The sequence below is a fragment of the Callospermophilus lateralis genome, chromosome 8, assembly GCF_048772815.1.
Source record: "Callospermophilus lateralis isolate mCalLat2 chromosome 8, mCalLat2.hap1, whole genome shotgun sequence".
Classification (NCBI taxonomy): Eukaryota; Metazoa; Chordata; class Mammalia; order Rodentia; family Sciuridae; genus Callospermophilus; species Callospermophilus lateralis.
The window spans coordinates 33,016,041-33,042,501 of record NC_135312.1 but is presented as its reverse complement, the minus strand read 5'-3'; the positions used below and the strand labels follow the sequence as shown (position 1 = coordinate 33,042,501).

The window sequence follows — 26,461 nt, the reverse complement described above, 5'->3', positions numbered from 1 at the left end:
TTTATCCTAAAAGACATCGAAATATTTACAAGTGTTGATAAATTTTGCTAGTTTAGCATTCTTGCAACAAGGCTCTTAAAACCAACACATAGAATCTTGCTTTAAAATGCCATATCCAACATTTTTGCCATTTGTTAAGAAAATGATAGATTCTATAAACTTATGTTACTAATCTATCTAAAGTAAGACATTAATAAGGAAAAAAAGCCTTGAGTTCCTTAAATCATTCAATTTTATGTCATAGAGTTAGAAAAGATTTTGAAAGTGAAAATGAGAAAAGTCTGATCCTGCTACCACCTGATGAAGCCAAAAACTCAAGAGACTGGTGGGAAAAGAAAGAGCTCTCCCGGCAACAATCAGGCAGGTGGAAGATGGAGACTTGATTCCCTCCTGCCAGGGGACAGATTCCCTCTCGTCAGGGGTTGCATGTGCTCAGCTTATAAGGGGTTTCAGGAGAGTCTAATTTTAGCCATAGGCAGGTGGGGGCTAGAACGGTCATTAATTCTTGCCGTCATTCATTCTCTTGATGTGGATTCCAGGATGCCCTCAGGTACCAGGCATTCCAGACTTTCCTGTTTCCTACAAACCTAAATACAGATTACTGTTTAGAAAGTCATGTGACCAGTGCTGTTCTTTCATATTTTCCCTTATTCTACCTTTTAGGCAAGGCTGAGTTTGCCAGTTATTTATCTGGGAGAGTGAAGCAAAACAAAAACAGTGAAAAAAAAAGACTTGCTAGTACTAGGAATGAGTTAACCCATTCACGGCTTTAGGTGTACCAAATGAAAATGGTAACCACAGCCATAATGTGCACCAGATGTTGCAATAAACTATCTCAGGTAGAATTCACAATATTCCTATGAGATAGGCATTATAATTATCCTCATTTTACAAATAAGAAACCTCAGGCACAGAGAAATTGGTAACTTACCCAAATTGATACAGCTGGTAAGAGGTGAAACCCGCATCAGCACCTAGTAGCTTGATGGCAGAGCCAGCAAGCAGGCAGGTAAAAGATGGAGACTTGCACCCAAATTCCCACTAATCAAGTCTAGGTTGAAAAAAGGTGTTTTTTTTTTTTAATGGTATTTCCAAAATAAAAATAACTAAAAAGTGCCAGAACTGAGGCCCAAATCCAGATTTTCTTATTTAAGTTTTTTTTCCCATTAAAGCAGCATTAATACCAAGCAGTTTTTAGATTAATCATACTTTTTTAGACTACTGAAATGTTTAGAAGCATTAAAAGATAAATAAAACACTTCCAATAATTAAGCATATGCTTAAGTGTAATACACATTAATCATCTTTCAAAAGAAGCAATAAAGGGAATCTCTCCTTGAATATCAGAATTTCTGATTCAATAGAAATTATCCCAGCATCTAAAAAGTTCCAATAGAGCTATATCCATATCTAAACTTATGTACAACAGAGAGAAGATTGTATGGTTTTTCTACAGATAAATAGATCTTTGTCTTTTATTGCTAGTTGCCCCAAAAGTATTACCAAAAAAAAAATTTGCTTCATATTTTGTAACATTTTAATTCATTAATTTTAATTTTTTAATCATAATTTTTTTCTGCTAATTGAATAGCTCCTTTCACCTCCAGATTCATCTCTTTACTTCTAACCCATGCTCCATATTCTGTTAACACCATGAGAATATTTGTTTGTTTCTTTTGCAGTACTGAGGATTGAACCTAGGGGTGCTCTGCCCCTGAGCTACATCCCAAACCAACTTTAAAAAAAAAAAAAAATTTGGTACCAGAGATTGAACTCAGAGGTACTCAACCACTGAGCCACATCCCCCTACTTCGTATTTTCTTTAAAGACAGAGCCTCACTGAATTGCTTAGCACCTCACTGTTGTTGAGACTGGCTTTGAACCTGTGATCCTCCTGCCTCAACTTCCCATGCCACTGGGATTACAGGCGTGTGCCATTGTGCCTGGCCAATTTTAAATTTTGAGAGAGAATCTCACCAGGTTGCCCAGGTTGGCCTCCAACTTGGGATCCTCCTGCCTCAGCTTCCTGAGTAGCTAGAATAGGCATGTGTCACCGTCAAATCTTCTTAACCACAAGAATCTTGGTAATGACAGTTTTCTTTGGTGTCGTGGAGGCTGCAGTGACTCCCTTTCTCTACATGCATTCATTCCTATCTCCTTTACTAGTCTGCATGGTCCTCCACAAAATGGTTCCTGTGTACTTATTCAAATATCTTTCTTAGGGTTTTCCTTCTGCACAGTCATTTTTAGATCAACAGCAAATCAGGGAATGCCAAAAGACCCCTGAGTAGACAGATGTAGAATTGCACCAACCAGCATGGGAAATTTTGACAGGCTTTGCTTACAACAGATTGCAGCAGCTTCCATTAGAAATGTATGGGTTTCTGATGCCTGGGAGGCAAACTGGAGTCAGAATATCATGGATTCAGGAACAGAAGGAAAGTGGTTCCAATTTAACTGGCTAAGGTCAGCTTTCCAGAGTTTAGACCAAATGTATGCCAGGAGCTGTCCTTTGCAGTCGGCATAGATAAAGAGATCTACAAGAGAGGAGCAGCTTCTGCTCCTGAACTTGACTCCCAAGTGCTCTTACCTCCACTGCCTCCAGCTCCCAAGGTCTCCTTCTGCTTCTCTCTTTGGTGTTTCCCCTTCCACTGACTTCGTTTCTTTGGGGAAAATACCTACATGCAATCCTGGATTAAATATTGACTCTATCCATTTGGTGGATTTCCTGGATTTCAGAGTCGGCAGGAGTCTAGTGATAACTGCTCCCCCTTTCCAGCAAATGTTCTTTCTGGGACGTTTTGGGGTTAGAGGAAAAAAAAAACATATTATGATTTTCCGATAAATCTACTAAGCACTGCAATGAATTATGAATCTCTGTGCAGAAAGATCTATCATCCAAAGGCGCAAACATGACTGGCAAATCTTTCATTTGAAAGCTATGGCTTATTTCAATTACTTAGGAAACCATCTTATTTAAGTCTAGCATTCTTTTTTAAATTAAAAGTTACGGAATTACAAAATTTTATCTGATAATCATGTACATACCACTTATTGCTGTGTTCAATTTGTAATAAAAATTCTGTGGATTTTTCCTACCTCATCATTGCTCCTTTTCCTTCTTGAAATATTGCCTAATCTGACGTGGCAAAAAAAAAAAAAAAAAAGTGTGAGATTTTTCTCAAGAGTTCCTTTTCACTTCTAATATTGTCTTCTTGGTCAATGAGAAAATAAATTGTAATCATATTTCTTTTCATTACTATTTATCCTTTTTATATACCAAAATTCACACTCATTTCAAGATAAAAGACATAATATATAAAAGAAATGAAGTACTTTTGAAGTGTCCCAGATATAAATGTGAAAACACAGAAATATTTTTTGGGGTAAAATCAATATATAAAGATAGAGACTACCTTCCCTATAGTGTATGGTTGTGATTTTGTACTTATTCACATAATTATTTGATGATTTATATCATTCTGAGGTGACATGAATTCTATAAGGATCTGTAACCTGTCTGCTTTGGCTTACCACTCAATCTCCAATACCCATCTCAGTATTAAGAACAGGTAGGCACTCAACAAATTGCACTGAAAACATTAAGGAATCTTCAGTGACATATAAGGACCATGGCATGGGGCAATACATAACTTTTAGAAGGGACAAATATTTTTATTATTTTGAATGTGGTGATATCAAAGCTTAAAAAAATTCCACAGTTTAAACACCTGAATTTCATGGTATGTCAATTATATTTCAATAATACTACTTTTTAAGATATAAAAATCTTGGTGATACTATGCTAATTATACCATCTACAAATTCATGAAGTGTTTTATAATAACATTTTACAAAGAAACCAACATTATTAGAATACTTAACACTTTGAATTAAGTATTAATTTTTTACATCTTGGCTCCAGGTACATAGACATTAGTAAAGTAAAAAATCATACCATTTAATTAGCTTTTTATCATCAATTTGAAATAATTCTATTGAATTTAAGATCTTCAAACTAGATATCATGATAACGTGGGTTATTTTTTCTTGAATGTGCATTTACTTTTTTGAATAAAATACTCAACAAATGTTTTCCCCAAAAGACAGTGTGTGAATTGAATCCTATTGAAAATATACTAGAGGTACTTATTCTTTCTAAATTCCAGAGTATTTTCAATTATAATGAAAAAATATTATTACCCATTTTGTTAGAAATTCCCAGTACATGAGGAAGATAATAATGTTCAAAGACATTATGACTGAATTAAAATATCACTAGTGTTTGAAAAGAGAATGGTAATATAGGCATGAGAAATGAATCACAGGCATGAGACAAAAGGATTGATTTTATCATTATGCATAGTAAGTGACTGAATTATTTATTGACAATAGATTTACAGCTTTTGGTTAAAATCAGTTTCAATTTAAAATCTGATCACTTAATTTTGACAAAACTTTTTGGGACATGAGATTTTTCTATCTCTCTAGACTTGCATATTTTGAACACATTTTTATATGAAATTTTATAATTCGTGGTCCTTTTAACATTTTAAAAGTCATTCATGTTGTAGCATGCATTAGCATTTCATTCCTTTTGACTTCAGAATGATATCCTATTATGTGACTGAACCACATCATATTTATCTATCAACCAGTTGGTGAATAGCTTGAGTTATTTCCTCCTTCTGGCTACAAATAATGTTGCTCTGAATATTCGTGTAAAAATTTCTACGTGGATCTCTCTTTTTATTTCCCTTAGGTACATACCCAAGAGTGTAACAGCTAGATACTATGGTAATTTCAAGTTTAGTCATTTGAGGGATTGCTGGATTCCAAAGCAGTGGCACCATTTGCATTCCCATCCACAGTATGTGAGTGTTCCAACTTCTCCACATACTCTCCAACAAGCATTATCTGTATTTTTAAATAGTCATTTGGGTGTATATGAAATGGTATCTTGTGATTTTGATTTGCAGTTCCCTGATAGCTAATGATATTGAGCATCTTTTCATAAGCTTAGTGGTCATTTGCAGATCTTTGGAGAAATGACTATTCAGATTCTTCACCCATTTTTAAACTAGATTTTTAAAAATTATTTATCCATAATAGTTCTTAATATATTCCAGGTATAAGTTGCTTATCAGATATATGATTTACAAAAATAATTCTCTGGGTTAGAGTTTTACTTTCTTGGCATTGTTCTTTGAAGTACAAAAGTTTTAGTTTTTGTGATATCCAGTGTATTTCTGTTTTCCTTTGATGTTCATGTTTTGGTGTTATATGTAAGGAATTGTTATAGAAGTTCAAAAAAAATCACTCCTATTTTCCTCCTTAGAGATTTATAGTTGATTTAACTTTTATATTTGGATCTCTGATCCATTTTAATTAATTTTAGTATATGGTATGAGGAATAGCCCAGCTTCATTCTTTGACAGGTACATCTCCATTTGTTCAAATATCATTTGTTCAAAAGACTAGTCTCAGCCTTTCTCCCATTTAATTGCCTAAACATGGAAACAAAATTTCTAATCTTCTTAGCCCTAGTAGTGATGTTCCCTGTGTTCTTTTATTGTATTTTTCCTTTGGAATATCAACTACTGTTTTAGTCCATTTTCTACTGCTATTACAGAATACCCATGACTGGTAGTTTATAAAAAATAGAGATTTATTTCTTACAGCTCTGGAAGCAGGGAGATCTGATATCAAGTCACTGACATCTAATGAAAACTCTCTGTTGTATCATCCCATGGCAGACAGTGGAAGGGAAAAGGGGCATGAGAGAATAGGAAGACAAGAAGGAGATGAACTCCAATTTTTAACAAGCCTATTGCACTATAACATGACATTAATCCATTCATGAGGACAAAGTCTTCATCACCTAATCACCACTTGTTAAATTTCATCTCCCAACACTGGTAATTGTGTTTCCAGCACAGGAACTTTTGGAGACACATTCAAACTACAGCAACTGTCACCTGACTCTGGGTACCTGACAATCTGATTGTCAGGTACCCAGAGTCAGGTGACAGTTGAAAACTGGATCCTTGGACCAATAGTTTTACTAATGTCTACACCCTGCTATGACAGTAGAACATAGTGGGTGTGCTTGCATTTTCTCCTATTACTCAATAACACAACCCATCCTGATTCAAAAGGAAAGCTAAGGACTTATTTTTCTTTTAATTCCCACATGCCACAGTTGTTGGGAATGTGATGAAAGTTGCAATGTAAAACTCATTATCTTAGAGCATAATTTAGTTGGTAAAACTGAGGAAATTTTTGTGGGGAAATGCAAAGGAAAATGACATTAATATGCTCTGAACTGGGCATATTGGGACACCTAATATCATTTGTTTAGAAGGCTCATTAGGAAAAAAAAAAGATCTTTATATAATGTTTAAGACTTTCTAAAATCTGGCACCTTTAGTCTCCATCCATGGATTCCCAATGAGAAGCGTTTTTATAATCAAATCCGTTTATTTGTTTCCCTAAATATATTCTTCTATTATTCCAATTACTTCAGATATTCATCAAACAATTATTATTGAGTATCCATTAAACGCCAAGCACTCCTACCCTAAAAGAGGTCTCTCACTCATCTCTATAGACAGAACCTTATTTCAAGGTCTGGCTCAACAATGCCGTTCACCGAAGATCTTAGAATCTCTTCTCTCAAGGTCTGCGCTTGTTGCTGCTTGTCTATTTGACATTAGGTGCCAGTCATTGTGTTGCACTACTGGTCAGTTTTCATTAGTACCTTGGTAATCTACTAGCACTCTGGCTCAGCACCTCAGGTGTGCTGTATACTCAGTATTCAGTATGTATTTTGCACATGATGATCAAGAGTGGTCCCTAGAGAAGCTGTCCTTAAATAACCTTCATCTTTCCAAGTTCATCAGCAGTGGTTATAAGACCTGAAAGTTTTTAAATTATCTTGCTGGCACCTGAATTCTACTACAGATTCTGTGACAAGGTCATATTGCTGGAAACAGAGTTCCCTGCCAGGGGTTGGCACACACTGTACTTCTCACACAATGGAAGGTGAGAAGATCTGAGATCTTTGAAATGAAGCAGATGCAGATTAGTGCAATACTCAGTTGCAATCAAGTTTATGAGCCAATAAAAACGTGTGTGGTTTTTAGCAAACAGGAAGGAGTGGTTTTTCAGAAATGTGGGAGATAGAATACACTTGCAATTATGGATAAAGTGGAAGTATAACCTGGGAAACGACACATGGTAATCTATAAACTATACATGCAATGCTCTTCTAGGTATGAAAAACCATTTTCATTTCCTGTATGCATGACCTATATTGTCAACCTTGCTGATGAATTGTTAATGGGACACACATATCAAAGAGAATGCTCTATAGAAAACAAATGTAACCTCTGAAACTCCTTTCTGATAATTATTTTTCATAAGAAAGCAAAATTGAACTTATTTGAGGGATCATTAGGAATTAAAAAGTAACTGCTCATAAATCACATAGTGTCATGCTGCTATGCACTAATTTTTGGGGAAAAACGGTTCTGGCTTTATAGAAAATTACACTTCAAATGTTAATCAGAAATGTACTATATTTTCTCCAGTTTATGTTAGCTAACTTCTAAAGCTAATACTTTAAAAAAATATTTCCTTGCTGAACAAACTTAATTTGCTTCAGATTCATATTCATTGAGCCAGAGGAAGCCTGTTTTATGTCATGAGATCCTGGGACTCAGGAGAAATAAAAATGGCCAGTGATGACAGTCTTGATAAGACTATGTTCATTTTTTACTTTTAGAAGACCATACTTTTAAATCGTGACCATCACTGAAACAGACACATTTATCTTTGAGTCCTGCTCTGCCCTGAGATATTCTGTGAACACTGGGAACACATTTTCTTTGTTCTGATCCCAGCCCCTGAATGAGAGCCAAGTAGAGTGGGTTCCTCATAAATATGCATTGACCACCTGCCTGGGTATTCCTGTAGAGCTGTACTTCGATTAGCAAATGCTACCTGCAGGAAGCAGAGGAAATACAAATGGAGGTAAGATGCTATCACTTCTTTTCTTTCTTTCTTTTTTTTTTTTTTTTGAAGCTTGGGTTATGATATTTCTCAGCTTGAACGCTGCAGATCTCTCACTTTAGTATCTAAATGGAGTTTAAATAAAAGGCTCCCACATAAAGTCCTCTTCCAGCGGGTACCGGAAGAAAGATAACAAGATGAAAGAAGAAGTAAAATGCTTCTAACTTAGTTTATTTCGTTCTCACCAGTTCAGCAGCTCACCAGAATCTATACAGAACCTTAATACAAACTTGAAGGTGAAATCAGGAACAAATTAAAAAAAAAAAATACTGTATTTATTGACGACTTAGTGGCATAAATCTTATTTTATGAAATAAAAGGTAATGAGGTTGTAATAGTCTCAAAGATATGGGGCACACAATTTAATATCTTTATGTATTTTATACCAAGATCCTACTCACCTTTTTGGATAAAACTACTGCGTTCAAATTTCTGCAGGTTTAACTAAAAGCAAAAACCTGAACAACACAAATGAACCACCTGCGCAATGATTTAGTTAACTTTAATTGCAATTTCAGAGCTTTATGAAGCTGCAGAGCATAAACTGGTGGGAAGTACCAGGCCCACATGCAGATGGGCCCAGAGGCACCCAGACCCCAGGGGCAGGAAGCGGATCAGCTCTAGAGACCTCAGGTCTCACTGCCTGTTGCTAGTGAGCAAGTGGGGCTCAGAATGAGTTCAGCTGGCGGTGCTGAGGGTAGGATTCCAACCAGAGGGTTGGAATTCCACGCAGTCCCTTTCCAGCTGGAGCAGGGACCTAAACCTGGTCATCGCAGACCCCTTCTCCAGTCGGCACACTCAAGACCCATCGACACCCCTTTCCAGAGGATGGGCGGCTCCTTGTAATTAAAAGCCATAGGGTGCCGGGAGGGCACACATAAGCATGCTACCTCCAAGACACCTCTTCCCCTCTGGCCAAGATTTGGGAGTGTCTCAATGGCCTTGATGGCCTTGATGGGGGACACGGAGAACGGACACCGCGGGGAGGATCGAGGGCTCCCGGGCTTAGGAGACTGCAACTGTTCCCCCACTGAGGAGTGGTACAGTCCGGGGCGGGGCGAGGCGGAGGAGTCTCTTCGTGGTCTCTCCCCGCCCCTTCCCGCCTCCGAGCCGGGCTGCGGCGGGAGCGAGTAAGCGCGCGTCCGGCAGATCCCTCCCCCGGCGCCGGCGGCCGGGCTCCGCCCCTCGCCGAGCCGCCCCCTCCGCGGCTGTAGGGAGAGCTCGCCCAGCTTTGCGGACGCCGCCACCGTCGCCACCGTCGCCACCGTCGCCTCTTCCTGCTACTGCTGGCGTTCCGGGGCCGCTCCCGGTGGCGGCGCTGCCCTGGGTGGGCGGCGAGCCCGGGAGGCAGCTGAGCTCCCGGCGCGGCGCATCCAGTTCTCCCGGCCGCGCGGCGCCGTGACAGGTGCAGAGTCTGTGCTCAAGTCTCACCTGCAGCCATCGCCGCGATGCCCACAATGCGGAGAACAGTGTCGGAGATTCGCTCTCGCGCCGAGGGTGAGTGACCATCTCCAACAGGGGGGCTGTGCGCGGAGGAGGCGCGGAACCAGCCTGGGGCAGGGCTGTGAGTGAGCGAGCGTGCACGCGTGAGTGAGAGTGTGTGTGTGTGTGTGTGTGTGTGTTTATGTTTATCCGGCCAGAAATACCTTGTCCCACCTCTTCCCCTTGACAGTCGCCAGACTGTCGCGCCAGGTCCCTAGCGGACCCTTCTCCCTGCCCTGCCTTCAGTGCTCTCACAAATCCTTTCCAGGGTCCAGACCCTTCGAATTGATACTGGGAGGGAGCCCCAAGGCTTGCTTTACACCGCAGCGTGACCATTAGGTCCAAGTCACCAAGCGCACTTGCTTGCCCAACTCGCCACTAGCGAGCGAACCTCCGGGTTCTTAGCTTCCCCACCCTAAAGAACAGATCGCCAACCCGCCGCCCTCGTCTCCAGCGCCCACCTCTTAACAGCACCCACATCGCAGCTCCAGGGGAAACGGATTTGCCCTTCACAAAGTGTAAGAGCTTTTGATCCATAGTCGCTTGCCTCTCTAGGCGCGAGGATTCTTAATTGGAGTTCGGTGCTTAGTAGGTGACATGCATTACAATCTTTCGTTCTGTCTTCTGCAGTGAAGTCTCACCTGGCTGAGTCTCTCCGCTGAGGTTTCGTTTTTGTTTTTCCTTATGCCTGAAACCTGCACTTTGGCCAGTTGAGTTGATTTGTAGAAGATATTTTCTTTGCTCCACCTAGGGCCAGCTGTTGAATGGCTACACTTGTCCACTTGACAGTACTGAGCAACAGATGCCGAGGGTAGAGGCAAGGGAGGTTTGGTGGGCGAAGCACTGGTCATCCCAGCTGAGAAGCCCTCAGCATCCTATCTGGCCTGTGGGAGCATTCAGTAAATATTCCTTGATTTTGATCAGGACAAAGCCAAGACTACATATCCCGAGTTTTGTTTTTCATTGCCCTGAACCTATAGTTGAACCCTGCAAAGAGGATAATGTGTTTTTGAGAACTGAGCTATCTTGTCACCATCACTGATTCTCACCCTTCCTCCCCACCCCCACTCTTCAATTCCAGGGATTTAAGGCAGGGCATTTTATTTTTCCTCTGTAGTGTCCTCATTTGAAAACAGTTCCTGGGCTCTAATATCTAGGATTTCCTGATTTCAAGACTTAGGAAAATATTAAACTGCTCTGGGGAAAGAGCCACATAGAGTCAAAACTAACCTGTGTCCAACAGGAATTTAATACATACTTATTATGATAGCAAAAAAAAAAAAAAGTCACTTATAGGACGTTTCAGTTTTATACAGTGGAATAGATAATATTTCTTTTAAAATGTACACAGTAAATATGTACTCAGTTTAACACTTCTAAATGAAGTTAATTTTGCTGATCACCCTTTGAACTGTAGAGGTGATGAAAATATAATATAATGGTGATAGTTGGTGTTTCAAATAATAGCAATTGATGGATCAGATATTGTGGGGAATAGGAACAAGAGGTAAAAAAAAGTCTAAAAGAAATGCAGAAAATCCTGTGGCACGTGAGGATTTTATTAGCATTGAAGGCCTGCAGTGTTCTTTTTGATTGGCACATGTGTTTTACAAAACACTTTCACAGAGTTTATGGGATCTTACAATGCTCCTAGAGGTTGGCAAAGGTGGAGTACCATCTGCTAGTTGAGGAAATGATGGCTCAGAATGGTTTAGTAACTTGCCCAAGGTCAAGTGTCTAGTTTAGTGACACATTTGGTATAACAGCTCTGGGAAAACAAGGACTGCTTCTTACTTAATCTTTGTATTCCCTGTGCATCTAGCACAGTATCAGGCGCATTGTGGTGCTTGGTGAATGACCCTTTCCTCCCATATTGGTTGATTTGCTCAGAACTGTGAGGACAAAGTAATAACTGTGTGGGCTAGCAGTGTGGATTGTTGTCTGCTCTTTCCACATCTTTCCTGAGCAATGTTCTCCTTCCATAGCTCCTGCTTCCTAAAGGGCCTTGCTCTGAACTGCAGTCCTTTGGTCCTCAGCTGATTGGATCAGGCTGGGCTCCTGACCCAAGGGCATCCAATCCATTGGTGACTCACACTTGTAACCTTGTGGTTTGGCTACAAAGATCCTCTGTGTTATTACATCTCTCTTGGGAAGTATTAAGGTTAGAGACTTTTATAGTGAAAATCAAAGCAGAAAGGGGCAGAGGCAAATAATCTGATGGGGGAGAATCTGATGACTGTAATAGGTCATGCTAATTCTGCTGAAATAAATAAACAAAATCCATGAATAGATAGGAAAGAAAATGGAAGAGATAGGAAAATGCAGATGCTGAGAGAAGGTGGCCAGACCTTGGACTTGAAGCCCTTCCTAAGTTTTCTATTCCCAGTTCTCAAGAAGTTTTTTTTTGTTGTTGTTTTTTAAATCTCTTTTTATCCCCCTTCTTGAAGTTTACTTGAATGGGTTTCTGTTCCCTGAATCCAGATTGGCCAGATGCATGACTGTCTTGCCTGTAAGTTGTTTGTAACCAAATTGGAGAGATAGGACTGAAATGAAATAAGGAATAAATAGTCTAAGAGGGGCTATTGTTAATTGAATATTGTGCTTGTTGTAGGTATTATCGGTCCTGTGCAAGATCAGGAATTTAGTACATGCTGATTCCTGAGCATGTGAATAATTCATTGAAGTATGATTTGATGAGTTCTCCTGCAGTGCTTTTCAAACTTTAAGGCATGTAGGAATCACCTGGGGATCTTGTTAAATAAAGGCTGATTTAGAAGGTCTGGGGTAGGGCTGAAGTCTATTCTGATAAAGTTCACAGTTTATGCTGGAAGTTGCTGGTCTGCAGGTAACAGTCTTTAAAAGATTTTTCCATCTCTTGCAGTGCTTGGGAGGGCATTGAAGGTAAAGAGTAATGACATGAAAAAAGCAAATGGGGCTTATTGCAGAGTTGTTAAGGAAATTAGCTAGGAACAAGAGGGAAACTTGGAAAGGAGTAGGATGTAAGTTTGGACAGGTAGAGTACTGCTAGATTACAGAGCATTTTGAATGCCAAGATGAGTCATTTGGATATAGAATCGAATATGTGAACAAGATCTTAGAGTTCATTAATCTAATTTGAGTATGACACTAATACATAATAACTGACAGAGCCAGTCTGGAGCCAAATCCTTATGAGAGAGTGACATCCCAGGAGAAGTATCTTAGATAAACTAAGAAATGCCGTGGATGGGCTGGAAGGAAACTAACTAAATAGGCTCTATTGCCAATAAAGTCTTAAAATAGCAAAGGTCAGGATTAGCACTAAAATGGAACAGTAAAAATGGGAAGGGAGGAATCAGATTTCTATCACTAAACTCGTTCCACAGGTACTTGGGACTTATCGGTGAGCACAGTGGTAGAAGCCTTGTCCTTGGTGGTGCTTCCTTTCTAGTGAGGCATGAGAAAAAGCAAACAATAAATAAGCAAATGATAGTGAGTGCTACTGAAGAATAAAGAGAAAGTAAGAAGGTAAGGCTAGTGGATTTCAGTTCTCAGAGGGTTGGTCAGGCTGTCCTTCCTTGAACAGTTGAGGCAAGACAGCCTTGTGGGGACCTGGAGGAAGGGTGAGGGAACAGGCAGAGGTAACTGTCAGACAGAGACTTCAAGGCAGGAGAGTCTGGAATGTCAAAGGAACAGGGAGGGCGAGAATAGTAGGAAATGAGGCCACATGGTGGGACTTAGCTGTATAGAATAAGAGGCAGTTGGATTTTTTTTTTTTTTTAAAGCAATTCTCTCAAGCAGTAATTTTGAGTTCTAATGTTTATAATATCCCATGTCTTTAAACCTCATTAAAATGCAGTTTCTTTGGCTGCTTTATGAAGATTCTATTGAGTAGACCTGAGGTGGGCCTGGGGAACTGCAAAACGAATGAGCCCCCTGGGGTATTCTGGAGCTGGTTCAACTCTTCTCTACAGTCTTGAGCCAGACTGGTTGAGAAAAAATTCCAACATCCCCACCTCCCACCCCCAATCCACCACATACCACACAAACTGACTATTGAACCTAGGGCCTTGTGTATGCTAAGCAAGTGGTACATCCCTGACTGAGATAATCTATTACAAGATAAGGAAGTTGAGAAAGTGGGCCAATACCTTAAGAGAAGCTCAAATTTTAATGTAATTGTAAGACATCCAAATTGACAGGCTTTAAAGCTACTAAGGAATTTTGAAGTCAGATGTGGAAACAAAAATCATCTTTGGAATCTTGAATTCAGAGATAACATTTGAAACCCAGTCAGTATATAAGTTTGCCTGAAAGCAAGAGTAAAAACCTAAGGTTAAGATTTTAGGTCTCTTCTGCCCTGGCTAAATTAAATGGATATCTAAACACAACATCAGTAATCTAGAAACAGGGACTGAAATAAAGGTAGCTTATACAAAAACACTTTTTCCCACTCCTACAAAACAAGCCTGGAGATAGGTAGCTATGCCTGTTACACAAACTCATGAGGGATATTGGCTCCTTATTCCTTTTTGCTTCACCATCCTGAGCAGATGACTTCCATAAAGTCACAACAAAATTGCTGGGTGCCAGCCATCTTGTAGAAGTTCCAGGCAGGAAAAAAATGGAAGGGTTGTCCTGAAAAATGCCATACAGAGAATAATGCTTATTTTTGCATTGGCTCCCATCTTCAAGAGAAGCTGGGAAATGTAGTTTTCCAGCACAGCACATTACTCAGCAGTGCATTATTAAAGGAAAAAGAGAAACCAGTTAAAGGGTAGGCAACAGGCTCAGTCACAGGCTCTTGCTTGAATAAAACAGGAACTGTTTTTAGAGCTTGTGCTTAACAAAATTACAAGCATTAAGTTGTTCAGAACTAAAGAAATGTACTCAGAAAAAACACATACCCATCCAATGGTTTGCATTTTCTTCTGCTGAATATGATAATGATAAAATGGAAGGCTGTTCCTGGTTATGTAACACATGTGCTGTGGGATCTATTTCTAAGTTGTCTTAGTGTCCTAGGGGTTTACTAAATAACAACTCTAAAATGTTTGCAACTGTATAGAATACTATGTTTCATTGACTTAAAAGATAGCAAAAAGGACAGGAAAATTAATATCTTGTTAAAGGAAATATTTTAGGAGGCTATTTCAGTTGTTCAGATCAAAGATGACTAAGGTTCTTTTTTCCCTTGGATGAACATGCATTACCTACCTACTGTGTGCAGCTAATCAGGTGGTGGGACAAAACGGATGGTGAATGAAGGAGACCCCAGCAAAAATGTGGAGATGTGTTCATGGCTTATAGCTGAAGTGACGGGGAGTGTAGTGATACATCATGTAATCAGTATTTCACATTTTCTAAATATGTCATTTTATTTCATGTTATTCTAACTGCATCAGAAATACATTTTTAGGTTTTCTAATCTATGGCATGGAATTCATTATTTTCCTCATCCTTTCATTTCAGAAATAGTGAAAATTGAATTGCACCTACTTGACAGCCGTGGAAAGTCTGCGTATGTCTTAGGAAGCATTTGAAGCTAGTGAAATGTTTGCTGTGTGGGTCTCAGGATTTCATTAGAATGGTGGTGCTGGGAAGACATAGCTTTTGCTTTCCTTCTTCACCCCTCACCAAAGCCTATACCTTTCAGTGATCTCATCCTCTGCAGAGTAAAATCCTTCAAGGCACGAGTTTTTGTCTTGCCTTGTTCAGTGACAGGTTGCTCCCTGCAGGACATTATTGGCAGCTCATGTGTTTGTTGAATGAATCTGTGGCCTAGAGATGAGAATGCGGTAGAATCCAGGTTATAAAGTACTCTGAGCTAAGTCCAGATGTACTCAGCACCCTTTTACAAGGCACCCCCACACCACGAGAGGATTTCAGGGATTTCTTCACTGTTGTACCCTCCCCCATCTCCAGATCTGCAGTTCTGCTTGTTTGTTGAATGAACTGACACAGAGCTTTGTTCCGAATGGAGGAGGAGCTTATTACCTTTGTTCTTTCAATTGTAGAAGTACTGCCTGAGCATTGGTAAATCTCACATCGCACAGAGAGTAAAATCACCCCAGATGATGCCATCAAATATAATCATGTTGTGATTGTACAATTTTATAAATTTTATGTAAGATGTGTATATATCTTAAATGTTCTCATTTTTTGTATATGCCCTTCTAGCCATTTTCCAGAAAAGGAGAAAAATAAGATCATACTCTACATTATTTTTAACCTTTTTTTCCCCCGCTGCCTAGTATTTCATAGACCTCTGTGTCCATATAATCTAGAGTTGTATAAATTCAATGGAGGGTGTGTTTTTTGTCTCTTGTTACTTCTTACACCTCTAATTCTTAGAGCAGTGATTTGAACTTGCTAGGGGCTCAGTCATTATTTATAGAATGCACAAACTGGTGTCATTGATTTTGTGACAGTTCAGTATTTTTACCTTAAATACGGTTTACTAAGTGGGCATTTAGGCCATTTCCGGGTTTTTTTGTTTTGTTTTTTTTTTGTGTGTGTGTGTTTTAAGTAGTTGTTTAAAAACAAAACACCAAAAAAAGTGTTTGTACACTTCTCAGATTATTTCTTTGCGAAAAGTCTCTAGAAATGGAATTTCTGGGTGAAAAGGATGTCTCTTCTTATGACTTTTTTTGTTTTGTTTTGTAACTTAGACGTGTAAGCCGGAAGCTATTGGTGTTGAAACCAAACCATTGGTCTGAATTCTTTCATATTAAATATCTTTTCAGTTAATTTTTATCTCTCTGGGTTTTGCAATTATATTGTGTATAATAAAGCAGAATAATTTTTTTTAAAGCAGGGATTGAACACAGGAGTGCTTAACCACTGTGCCACATCCCCAGCCCTATTTATTTTTTTATTTTTGAGACAGGGTCTCGGGGCTGAGGATATAGCTCAATGGGTAGAGTGCTTGCCTTGCATGCACAAGGCCCTGGGTTCAATCCCCAGGACCAGAGAGAGAGAGAGAGAGAGAGAGAGTGTGTGTGTCTCACTAAGTTGCTAAGGGCCTCACTAAATTGCTGAGGCTGGCTTTGAACTTGTGATCCTCCTGCCTTAGCCTCCTTAGCCACTGGAATTACAGGCATGTTATGCCCAGCTATTTTTTTTATTAGTGCATTATAGTTGTACATAATCATTGAGTTTAATTTGACATAATAATATTGACAGGGAGTTTAATTTACTCCATTTCAGGCCTCAATTTCCCCCCTTTCTCTCCCCTCCTCCTTCTCTGATTTCCATTCTTATACTCTGTTGGTCTACCTTCCACTCATTTATTGATTTTTTAATTGGTGCTTTATAGATATACATAAAGATAGAATTCACTGTGGTATATTTATACACGCACATAATATAATTTAAGCTAAGTATTTTTAAATGTTTTCAGCTAATTATTATTGGAATAGGTATTTGTTATTTATCCTACAAAAAAACTAATCTGCTGGAATACCATGGACTCCAGTTCTGTTTTTAAGGTTTCATATAGTGACTCCTACGTAATAGCTAAGATCTTTCTCATTCTATTAAGAATTAGATCAGAATTTAGAACAGCTGGGGTTTAGCTAATAGTTCCAAGGAATCTTCTTATATCAAATTGGCTTTCATATCTCAAATCAGCAGTAAGAAAGAGAAAACATGAGTCACAAGTGCTAGACATGTATGCAATTTAAAATATTCTAGTAGACACATTTAAATTATAAAATAGGTACCATTAGTTTTAATAATATATTTATACTACTCAAACCTTAAATATATTAATATAAGTAATATTTATAATGTTAATATATAATGGTAATATAATGTTATAATAATATTTCATTTAGTAACGTATCTAAATAAAACTTAGTATATTATAAGCATATGCTTCCTGTAACCCAGTGTATCCAAAGTATTATTTCAACATTTATTGATATAAAATTATAAATGAGAGAATTGACCTTCCTTTTTTGCACTAAGCTTTCTAAGTCTGGTGGTTATGTTGTTTGTACAGTGTATCTAATTTGGATGCGTGCTTGATAGCCACAGTGACCACTGGCCCCTGCCGAACAGCACAGCTATAGATTCAGCCTCCAGCTTGTGCTAGCTTCATAGAACTTGCTAGAATTCTTCAGTATATAAATTTTTTTTTAATGAAAATCCAGAGCTCCAAGAAAGCTTATTGAAAATACATGTGTGGATATACTTGTCCTCCAGCTTCCTTGCTGACAACAGGAGGCAGTCACTTATGTCCTCGTAAAACCTCACACATTGTGTTTGTGCTTAGATGACACTGCTTTTGACATGGCCCCTGTGGCAATTTAGGGAATTTATGTGAATACATGTGTCATCTTTGGAAGGCTTGTGTTGTTTTTTTCTCCTTTTTAAAAAAAAAAAAAAGATTTGGTGAGCAAAACCCATCCTGTCTTCCTATTAGTTTTTATTTAAATGTTAGCATAAATGTGAAATACTTTGAGCAGTATATTTTATGTTCAATATCACCATCACTTTCATCCGTGTAAAGGGACTGTGCCTCCGAGCTTCATGGATTATTGACGTCTCTAACTGATGGGGCACAAGGAGGTGTCAGTTTTTTTAATATATATATAATTTTATTAGTTGCTCAAAACAGTACAATGATCTTGACATATCATACATGGTGTCAGTTTTAAATTGAGCCTCTGTTCATTATTTTGTCTGAGCTATCTTTGAAGGAGGTGACTGATGGAGATCCATGTAGGGCTGTGCTCAGTAGCATCTGGTTAGTCAGGTGACAGTTCAGGCAGAGGCTGCTTTCAGGAAGGACAGAGCTAAAGCTCTCCCAGGTTCTGGACCGGAAACCACTTTAGTTGATCTTTCAGATAAGACTGTTTTTGTGAGTGAAGCCGGTGAGCAGAGGGTAAATCAGAGGTGGTTTGTTCTGACACCAATCTAGACCAGCTGGGTTTCCGGAATGGCTTAGGTCCTTGTGACTCTCCCTGGTCCCGAGGAAAAGCTAATTTGGTGTAAAAGAAGTTTTCTTCCAGCTTCTGCAGACCCTCTTTTCCCTTTGCCCCTCCATCACACCCACATAGACTTAGCCCTATCCCTGACCTGAAAATCTCTGAGGTAGGGGGGCATTTAAGGAGCTCTGACTCGGCACTCTAAAGACATGAGCACCTGCCACTGTTTCTCTGACCCCTCAGTGCCGGCCACACAGCTCAGTCAGGTAGGAGGTGCTGATCACCGCCCCTGGCTGGGACTCCGGGCTCTGCACCGGCCTGCTAAGGTTTCAGAATATCATGTACCTGCACTTTCTCTCCTGTTGCTCTTGGCCACTCATCCGGACCGACTTGTGGTCCCATCCAGGGCGCCTTTGGTTCTGAATGCATCTGCTGCCCATGACCACTCCTGCTGGCCACGTCCTGCCACTGTCTTCATCTTGGTGGCTGTGAATAGTCGACTCCTTTCAGTTCCCATCTCTCCTTTCCTTCCCCTTTTCTGTCCCAGACCATCTCCTGTCTCTGACCAAAGAAATGAATCAGATCTCAGTATAAATTTGTCCCAAACTGGATGCATGTCTCTGTACTTTAAGCTTGAGTTGGGTTCATGCCACTGTCTCTGCTGGGATGGTGGTAATAAATGTTGCCAGGTAAACTGGATCGACTTGTCTAACTTTATTTTCACTCTTATGGGTAGACCTTAGAGAAATGACACGGGGAAGACCCTGCCTGCCATCTTCAGTGCAGAGTGGGCCGAGTGTGGACAGGGCAGCGGAGGCTTGTGAAGTGTGGCTTGTTTTGTAGCCACATTGTGTACCTCAGTGGTACTCAACCCTGGATGCACAGTGCATCACGTAGGGGTGTTTCTGAACAGTGCCGACATGTGAGTCCATCCTAGACAAGTAACATCATCTCGTCCATGGGGATATGGACCAAGTATTGATATTTCATCTCCCAGATAATTCTAATGTTCAGGAGTAGTGGAAAGAAGATTCGATTGCATATTTATTTAGTCATATGTAAATACAGTTATTATGTAAATAACTTAATTTATTTAGTTATATGTAAATATATTTATTCATATATGTTGCCAGCCAAGAAATCAAGAGCATATGGATATTTCTGTTTTGTTTTTTTTTTTCAATCCACCAAATTGCCTGATGGGTCTAATTATATTCCTCTTAATTTTCCCTCTTACAAGTGATGAAGTTCATATGATGATATTTATTCAATTTTGAAGATTTTCTTTAAAATTCTGAATTGAACATTGAATTCAGCACAACCAAATGAAGAGTACAACATGTCTGAGTTTATTTTTAGCTAGTATTATATCTACTCTGGGAGCTTAGTGAATATGAGGTTTTCTGTGGTATCGTTACTGGCTTTGTGCTAACCTGCTTACTTTTAGTATATTATAATAATTAATAGCTTTATTCTTCCCATATTGATAGCCCTCAGATTTAGTCATTTGCAGCTAGAAAAAAAAAAAAAGATAGCTTAACAAGTGGGTAATAGAAGTCTTTGAAACTTCTTTGGTAACTTTATTTCCAAAGGATGTCCTTTCTTCTATTGTGTATTTCTACAGTTATTGATTGCCGCAGTCCGGCTGCAGCAAGATAACTGGGGGGTGATGAGCAACTTGTGTAGATCGATACAGCAGGAGTGGGAGCCGTTTATTGTAGGACAGGAGGGGTATATATACATTACACACAGCTTATCTTAATTAACATAAACTAGATACAGCAGTCAACCAATAAGGAATCTCCACACTTAATGGCTCGCTGGCGTTACTTCACAAACCACTCCCTCTGGCAAAATGCCAGGCGCCATCCTGACTTGTTTACAGACCCTAACAATTGATTTATCCCTCCATGGTATGAAAAGATCTTTTATAGGTTAATGTATCAAGTGTGAAAACTTACCACAAGTTCCAACTTATTTGCCTTTCTTGGTTGTGGACTTGAAGGTCAATATTTGAGACTCTTAGTTTGGGCAGTCTGGGGCTGTTTGGCCACTTGGATGAGGGCTGGATTCTGGCTTCCGGCTGTAGGCGGTAGCCACTGCTGGTGGTGAAGGTTATCATTTGCAGCTCTGAGGACTGGCAAGTAAACACCACAGTGCCTCAGATTGAGTGCATTTGCCCAACCTTTGTATGATTGTTTTTTATTTTATAATTCTCATTTATTTGTTTTTCGTTTACATTTAGACTTGCCTTTATTGGCTGATAGTGTGACTTGTACTTTACAGATGAAAACCTTTTTTTAAAAGCCAGGATTTGCCCTTATAGAGGAGATCGAGGGAAGGTTCTGACTTATTGGCTCAGTTTAACCCTATGGTTGCTTATGCCTGCTTTTGTTTAAAGTTCAGTAAAATAATCATTATATGAATTATCACATTGCTTTTTTTGTTGTTGTTTTGGTTGTGGGTTTGTTTGTTTGTTTTTTGTTTTGGTGGTACAGGAGATTGAACCCAGGGGTTTTACTGAGCTATATCCCAAACCCTTTTTAGCTTTTGTTTTGAGACAGGGTCTCGCTAAGTTACCCAGACTGGCCCTGTACTTGTTGTATCCTCCTGCCCCAACCTCCCAAGTCCCTGGGATTAGAGGTGTGTGCCACTGTGCTCAGTATGAGTTGGCTTGTTGTGAACTTCTGCATGAATATAATTAGCAAAGGAGGATTTTTAAAAGCCCTCTTGATTTCCCCAGGTGCCAAGTTGAATTTCCCCTGATCTTATTAAGTGACTTTCCCCATGGAATTTTTTTATCCCTGTGATTCATGAAACACTCATCTATATACTTGAAGTTTGACTAAGCCTGAATACCAAAGCCTGTGGTCAGAACTTAGTAGTAATTTTTCTTTATGTCAGACATTTTTTCGTATGTTCAAATATGATTATTCTACTGAACTTTAAACAAAAGTTTAAACAGCCCCTTTTCTGTTGCTGTTGTTCCACTGGAGCAAACTAATAGAACCACCGTCTCCACTGTTTAAGGCTTGTGGAGTTTGGGGTCCTTTCAGTCCTGGCTCTTAGACAGGGTGGCCACCTAACAACCAGTGTGCATTTGTTTTGTGACTTAACACTTGAGGCCATCCCTCATTTAGTGCTGTTTCTTCTCACTCACTTCAGCGTCTTAAGCTAATGCCTGCTAAATAATTGACTTGAAGGAAAGTGCAGCCAAGTACTCAGAGTTCCCTGTCGTCCTGGAGTGAAACCTGGGTTCTAGTCCTTTCAGGTTGGGTGGCCCTGAGACTGTCTCTGAACCTCTCTGAGAATCCTGTTGTTCTTTGCAGAATGGCAATAACCTGTCTGTGAATCGGCTGCCTGTTGGGTAGCGAGGAGATGAAGCCTAGCTGCATGCTGAAATCTCCCAGGGAGCTTTTAACAGTCTGACCACTGGGACCCACCCCAGATATTCTGACTGAACCTTAGGAATGAAAGTTGAAACAAGGAGAGGAGAGGGAGGCTTGGACCAGTAGGCCTTGTGGAGGTGGTGGAATGTGGTCGGATCAGGACAGAGCTTGAAGGAGGGAGGGTCTAACAGATTGATTGACAGAGAAGGTGTTTCTTCAGAGAAAAAGAGGAGTCGAGAATGGCTAGCGTTTGAGGCCCTGAGACCCAGATGATGGTGCCATTTACTGAGATAGAAAACACTGAAGGAAGAACAGCAAACCACCTTATACCTTACGAAAGCGTAAGACAGTCACCATGTGCCAAAACATGGGGACAGTTTTCTTATTCTCTCAAATGATCATTGCATTTCATCCAGGTTTCCATCCTCTCCTTCCCTCCTCTTTTTTTTTTTTTTTTCCCCCTGAATATGCTTTAGAACTTCAGCAAACCTAACTACCAGTGTCCCTTCCCCATTCCCTCCCATTGGTATGGATTTTAGGCATCTAGGAACCGCGTGGGTTCAGTCTGTTTGGGAGTGAGAATCTTGTGGCCAGGACTCTTGCTCCATAACCAGAGCTGATGAGAACAGTCTCTGATGTCATCTTTGTGCTCGTTTGGCTCCTGGGGCGCTCTAGACCGCAGGGTCATCTTCCAGGACGGAGACGTTAAATGAAAGCACCTAGCGAAACAAATGTCACTCGAAACTGCCTCTGGTGAGTGATTAGGACAAGATCGAGCTGTTCAGATTTTGCAGGTTGAGTTATTAGAATGCTGGCATGGTTGTGAAATCCCAGGGTGTTTTCTTAGTCTGACAGACGTCGTCCTGCTGCACACGGCTCTGTGGTGGCCCAGGTATGCCAGCAGGTCCCGCGGGGACTGACCTCATGATGCCAGTGGGTAGAGGCAGCACCAGCCGCTGCCAGCTGAGGAGGTTCTTTTCTGCTCTGGCTGCTCTTTATTTATGGCACTAGGAAGTTCTTGAAGCTTTTCTTCCATCCATCTTCTCATCCTCCTCCTACCTGTGAATTGGGTGGGCTGATGGCCGTCTCACACTGTGTAGGCGTCCTTGCTGCAATGTCACTGAGCTGGGTCTTCTAAGATTCACAGCCCACCAACTGTCATTCACACTCCTAGTTTGATCTGTTCAGTGGAGGTTTCTGTCTTTGGTGGCCACTTCCCCACAAACTGAAGGCTGTCCACCATGCCTTTCCTGCCCTTGGGCGTACAAGTGGTGCCTAGATCTTGAGGCCCATCTTGTCTAACCAGTCTTGGTGGGTTTTTAAATACTGCCCCTGGTGCCTATGACAGACAAGCCATCCCAGAGCCACACCCACTCTCAGGGCCATGCTGGGTACAGTGGGAGCTCTCTGGGACACCTGTATGGGTTTCCTGTTTTTCCAGTCTTGCTCAGTTGACTTGCTGGGTATCCTGCTGCCGGGTTGCAGTTCTGCTCCTCAGAACCAGGCGGAGGCAGCGTCACCCCTTTCTGTATCCTGGGTGGTTTCTGTAAAGTTAAAAGCTGTTCTCCTGCTTGTAGGAAGTTCATGTTGCTGAGTGTGCTGTGCTGAGGTGCCCACAAAGTCCTAATTGGCAGGTCAGCTTTAGTTTCTTCACCAGGTGTTTTTGATGCTTGAGGCTTTGTTAAAAAAAAAAAAAAAAAAAAAAGGTGAAGAATTTTTTTCTCCCTCACAAGTTCACAATAGAGGCAAGAAGCAGGTGCCACTCAAACTCCTCTGACTCATCCTGAGAATAATACAGCATCAGAATGATGTTATTTGGGTAATTTTTGCTGCTTTTATTAAAGTGAGGACGAGTTTGTAGGAACCAGTTATGCATCTGCCTGTTTTTGTGTTTTAAAAAAATATATATAAATAGTTCTTTAAAAAGGAAGTTGTAATAATAACTCATAAGAATAATAACTGCCTCTGTGGCCGTTTATTAAATTTTTTCCCGGGGGCCTTTTAAGGGCTAGCTCATTCAGAACAGTTGTGCAGTTGCATCTTCTATGAACACATTGCCCCTGAAGTCAGCCGGGTTACTTAACTACCCTGCCAACGCCTGCAGCTACTCATTCATTCGGTGGTACTCTTCTGGGTACAGACGGGTAAAAACTTTGCACAAGGCATCGTGTGACTGGTTCTCTGAGGACCTTATAAATGTCCTTAAAAACAATCCTCTTGAAAGGATGAGATAATGGAATTCCAGAGTCAGAAGGGGACTTAGAATTCATTTCAGGCAGCACAGCACCTGAGGCAGCCCTCTTGCCATTGACTATCCATTTCCTGCTTGAGTACCCCTCCGTGGATCGCACCTCCTAAGATAGTTCATCTCATTCTCAGCTCTAATTCTTAGCAAGTTCTTTCTTGCTAAGAAAGCAATAAAAGCTGTACAAACATTCATTTTCTGCACGTCGTGCTCTGCCAGATATCCCCACATTATATTTGTACAATTGACATTTTTAGCCCTTTGTATAGGACCTTCAAGTTATTCAGCCTCTCAAAATATTCTCGAGTTCTGATCTTTTCATGTCAACTGTCTATTTCTTAGGTCATCTGTGTCCTTAAGTTGTCTTTGGAACCCAGGAGTCTGGTTCCAGAAGCCTGACCAATTTATGCAGTTACTCTAGGCAAGGGAACTCCTGGATCGCAGCTGAGGCTCATAGGACTTGATCTTTGGGATCTCACTCACTCTTCCCAGTGTTGCCTTGTTTTTGTCTCTGTAAATCTGCCCCATTTTCCACTAATATACTTCTGACATGGTGTTAGTCCAGTTTTCTTTACTATAATGAAATACCTGAGGCTGGATCTATTTATGAAGAAAAGAGGTCTATTTTGTCCCACAGTTCTGGAGGTCCAGACCAAGGGGCCATATCTGGTGATGGCCTTCTTCCTCACAGTGCCCCCAAGACAATGCAGAGCATCACATGGCAAGAGACAGGGAATGTGTGTGTGTCTTTTCTGGTCTCTCTCCTCTTCTTATAAAGCCACCAGTATTTTGTCACAGGGACTCTACCCTGATGTTCTTACCTAATCTTAACACTTTCCAAAGTCCCCATCTCCTAATACCATAATCAGGTAAAGTTTCTGCTCTCTTATTGCCTCACAATGGGGATTAAGTTTCAGTACGTGAACCCTGGTGGACACACTCAAGCCATTACCCAAGCCGTATTGGCATGCATGTGACTTCGGGTGCCAAGATATCCTCCAGTGTGACTCCAGTGAGTCAGGTGACCCTCTCTCTAGGTGGCAAGTTCTCATTCCCAGCAGGACATCTGATTGGCTTGGCTGGTCAGATGCCCAGTGTTGACCCTGACACCTAGGGCTGCGTTGCCAGACCAGGGGAGGAGCAGAGGACCAGGTAGCCAAGGGATAAGCTCCAGTATGAACCTCCTTTCTATGTGTTTGTCAGTTGGTGACAGTGAATCCATATTATCACCCAATCATGGAGTTGTGCATCTCTGTCTTATAACAGTAGGGTCTATCCGGAAGCCCTCCTAAAATCCAGATGCTAGTATTTCAAGAAAAGAAAAGGAGAGGAAGTGAGTCTGTGGAGGCTCACTGGTCTCCAGAGGTCACCACCTCCCTTTAAACCATCCTTCCAATGAAGTGCACCTGGTTTTTGACTGGCATAGACCTCAAACTCACTGGCCAATAATGGTATTGTTCACATTTAGGTGGCGTCAAGGACCTCTTCTCAGAATTCTGGGACGCTCTCCTGTGCTCTGTGTATGCTGCAACACACTCTCACAGCAGTTGAATCCTCCCCAGTGTTACCTGAATTCTCAATGCAAAAGGGAAATATTTTTTTTAACTTCCAAATTAACATTCTCAAAAAATTCCCACTCTGGAACTCTGAAGGCACATGTCTAGGCCGCTGTTTTAATAAACAGTGTTTTATAATGCTCGGGATCTGTCGTCTCTCCTTTTTAGAACACTGGGGGATATTTTTCAGCTGCATCCCTTGAATCCTCTTTTGTTCACCATTGGTTTTCTTTCTATGAATAGAAAGTGATGGTCCCCTTATCCATTCTGAGTATTCTCACAGTTCTCTAGGCCTGTGTGTGTGTGTGTGTGTGTGTGTGTGTGTATGTATGCATGTGTGTGTGTGTGTGTTGCTGTGAAATAGAATTCTTTTACAGCAACCAGGTGCTGGCTTTTATTTCATTTCTTTTTTTTCCTTTTTAAAAATCATCCCCTGCTTTCTCTTTTGTTTTAGTTATCGTGTTCGTTCTGGTTTTTAGATGACTCTCCTTGGTAGACAGTGAGGTGAAATAGGAGTTGGGAAGTTCTGATTTTTATTTGATGATCTGTTAACATGGCATCCTGTCCTGCCGGCAGGGCAGCAGGCCTGTCTCATCAATGCCTTGTATTCTGAATGAAAGGGGGAAAAACATGTGGAGGTCTCTAACACTTTGTAAAACAACTCTCCTACTTCCTGAGGTGTCTGCATCGGTTATCACTCACTCCTGAGCATGGGAATCTATTTCCAGTCTTTCCTTTGGTCTTTCTCTATCGTCTTTCACTTGCTCATGGACTTCCTGTGCAGCGGTTTCAGACTAAGCCTGC

General features: G+C 40.5%; 1 protein-coding gene across 4 annotated transcripts in view; it reads left to right on the top strand.

Annotated features, from left to right (window-relative positions):
- The first annotated feature begins 9,317 nt into the window (after window positions 1-9,317).
- Atp8a1 (ATPase phospholipid transporting 8A1) overlaps window positions 9,318-26,461 on the top strand; it is a 213,305-nt gene continuing 196,161 nt past the window's right edge. For all 4 annotated transcript variants that reach the window (XM_076865343.2, XM_076865340.2, XM_076865342.2 and 1 more), the window contains exon 1: window positions 9,318-9,570. In XM_076865343.2, the coding sequence (XP_076721458.1) occupies window positions 9,522-9,570 (49 nt within the window). In that variant the 5' untranslated portion in view covers window positions 9,318-9,521. The remainder of the gene's footprint in view (window positions 9,571-26,461) is intronic.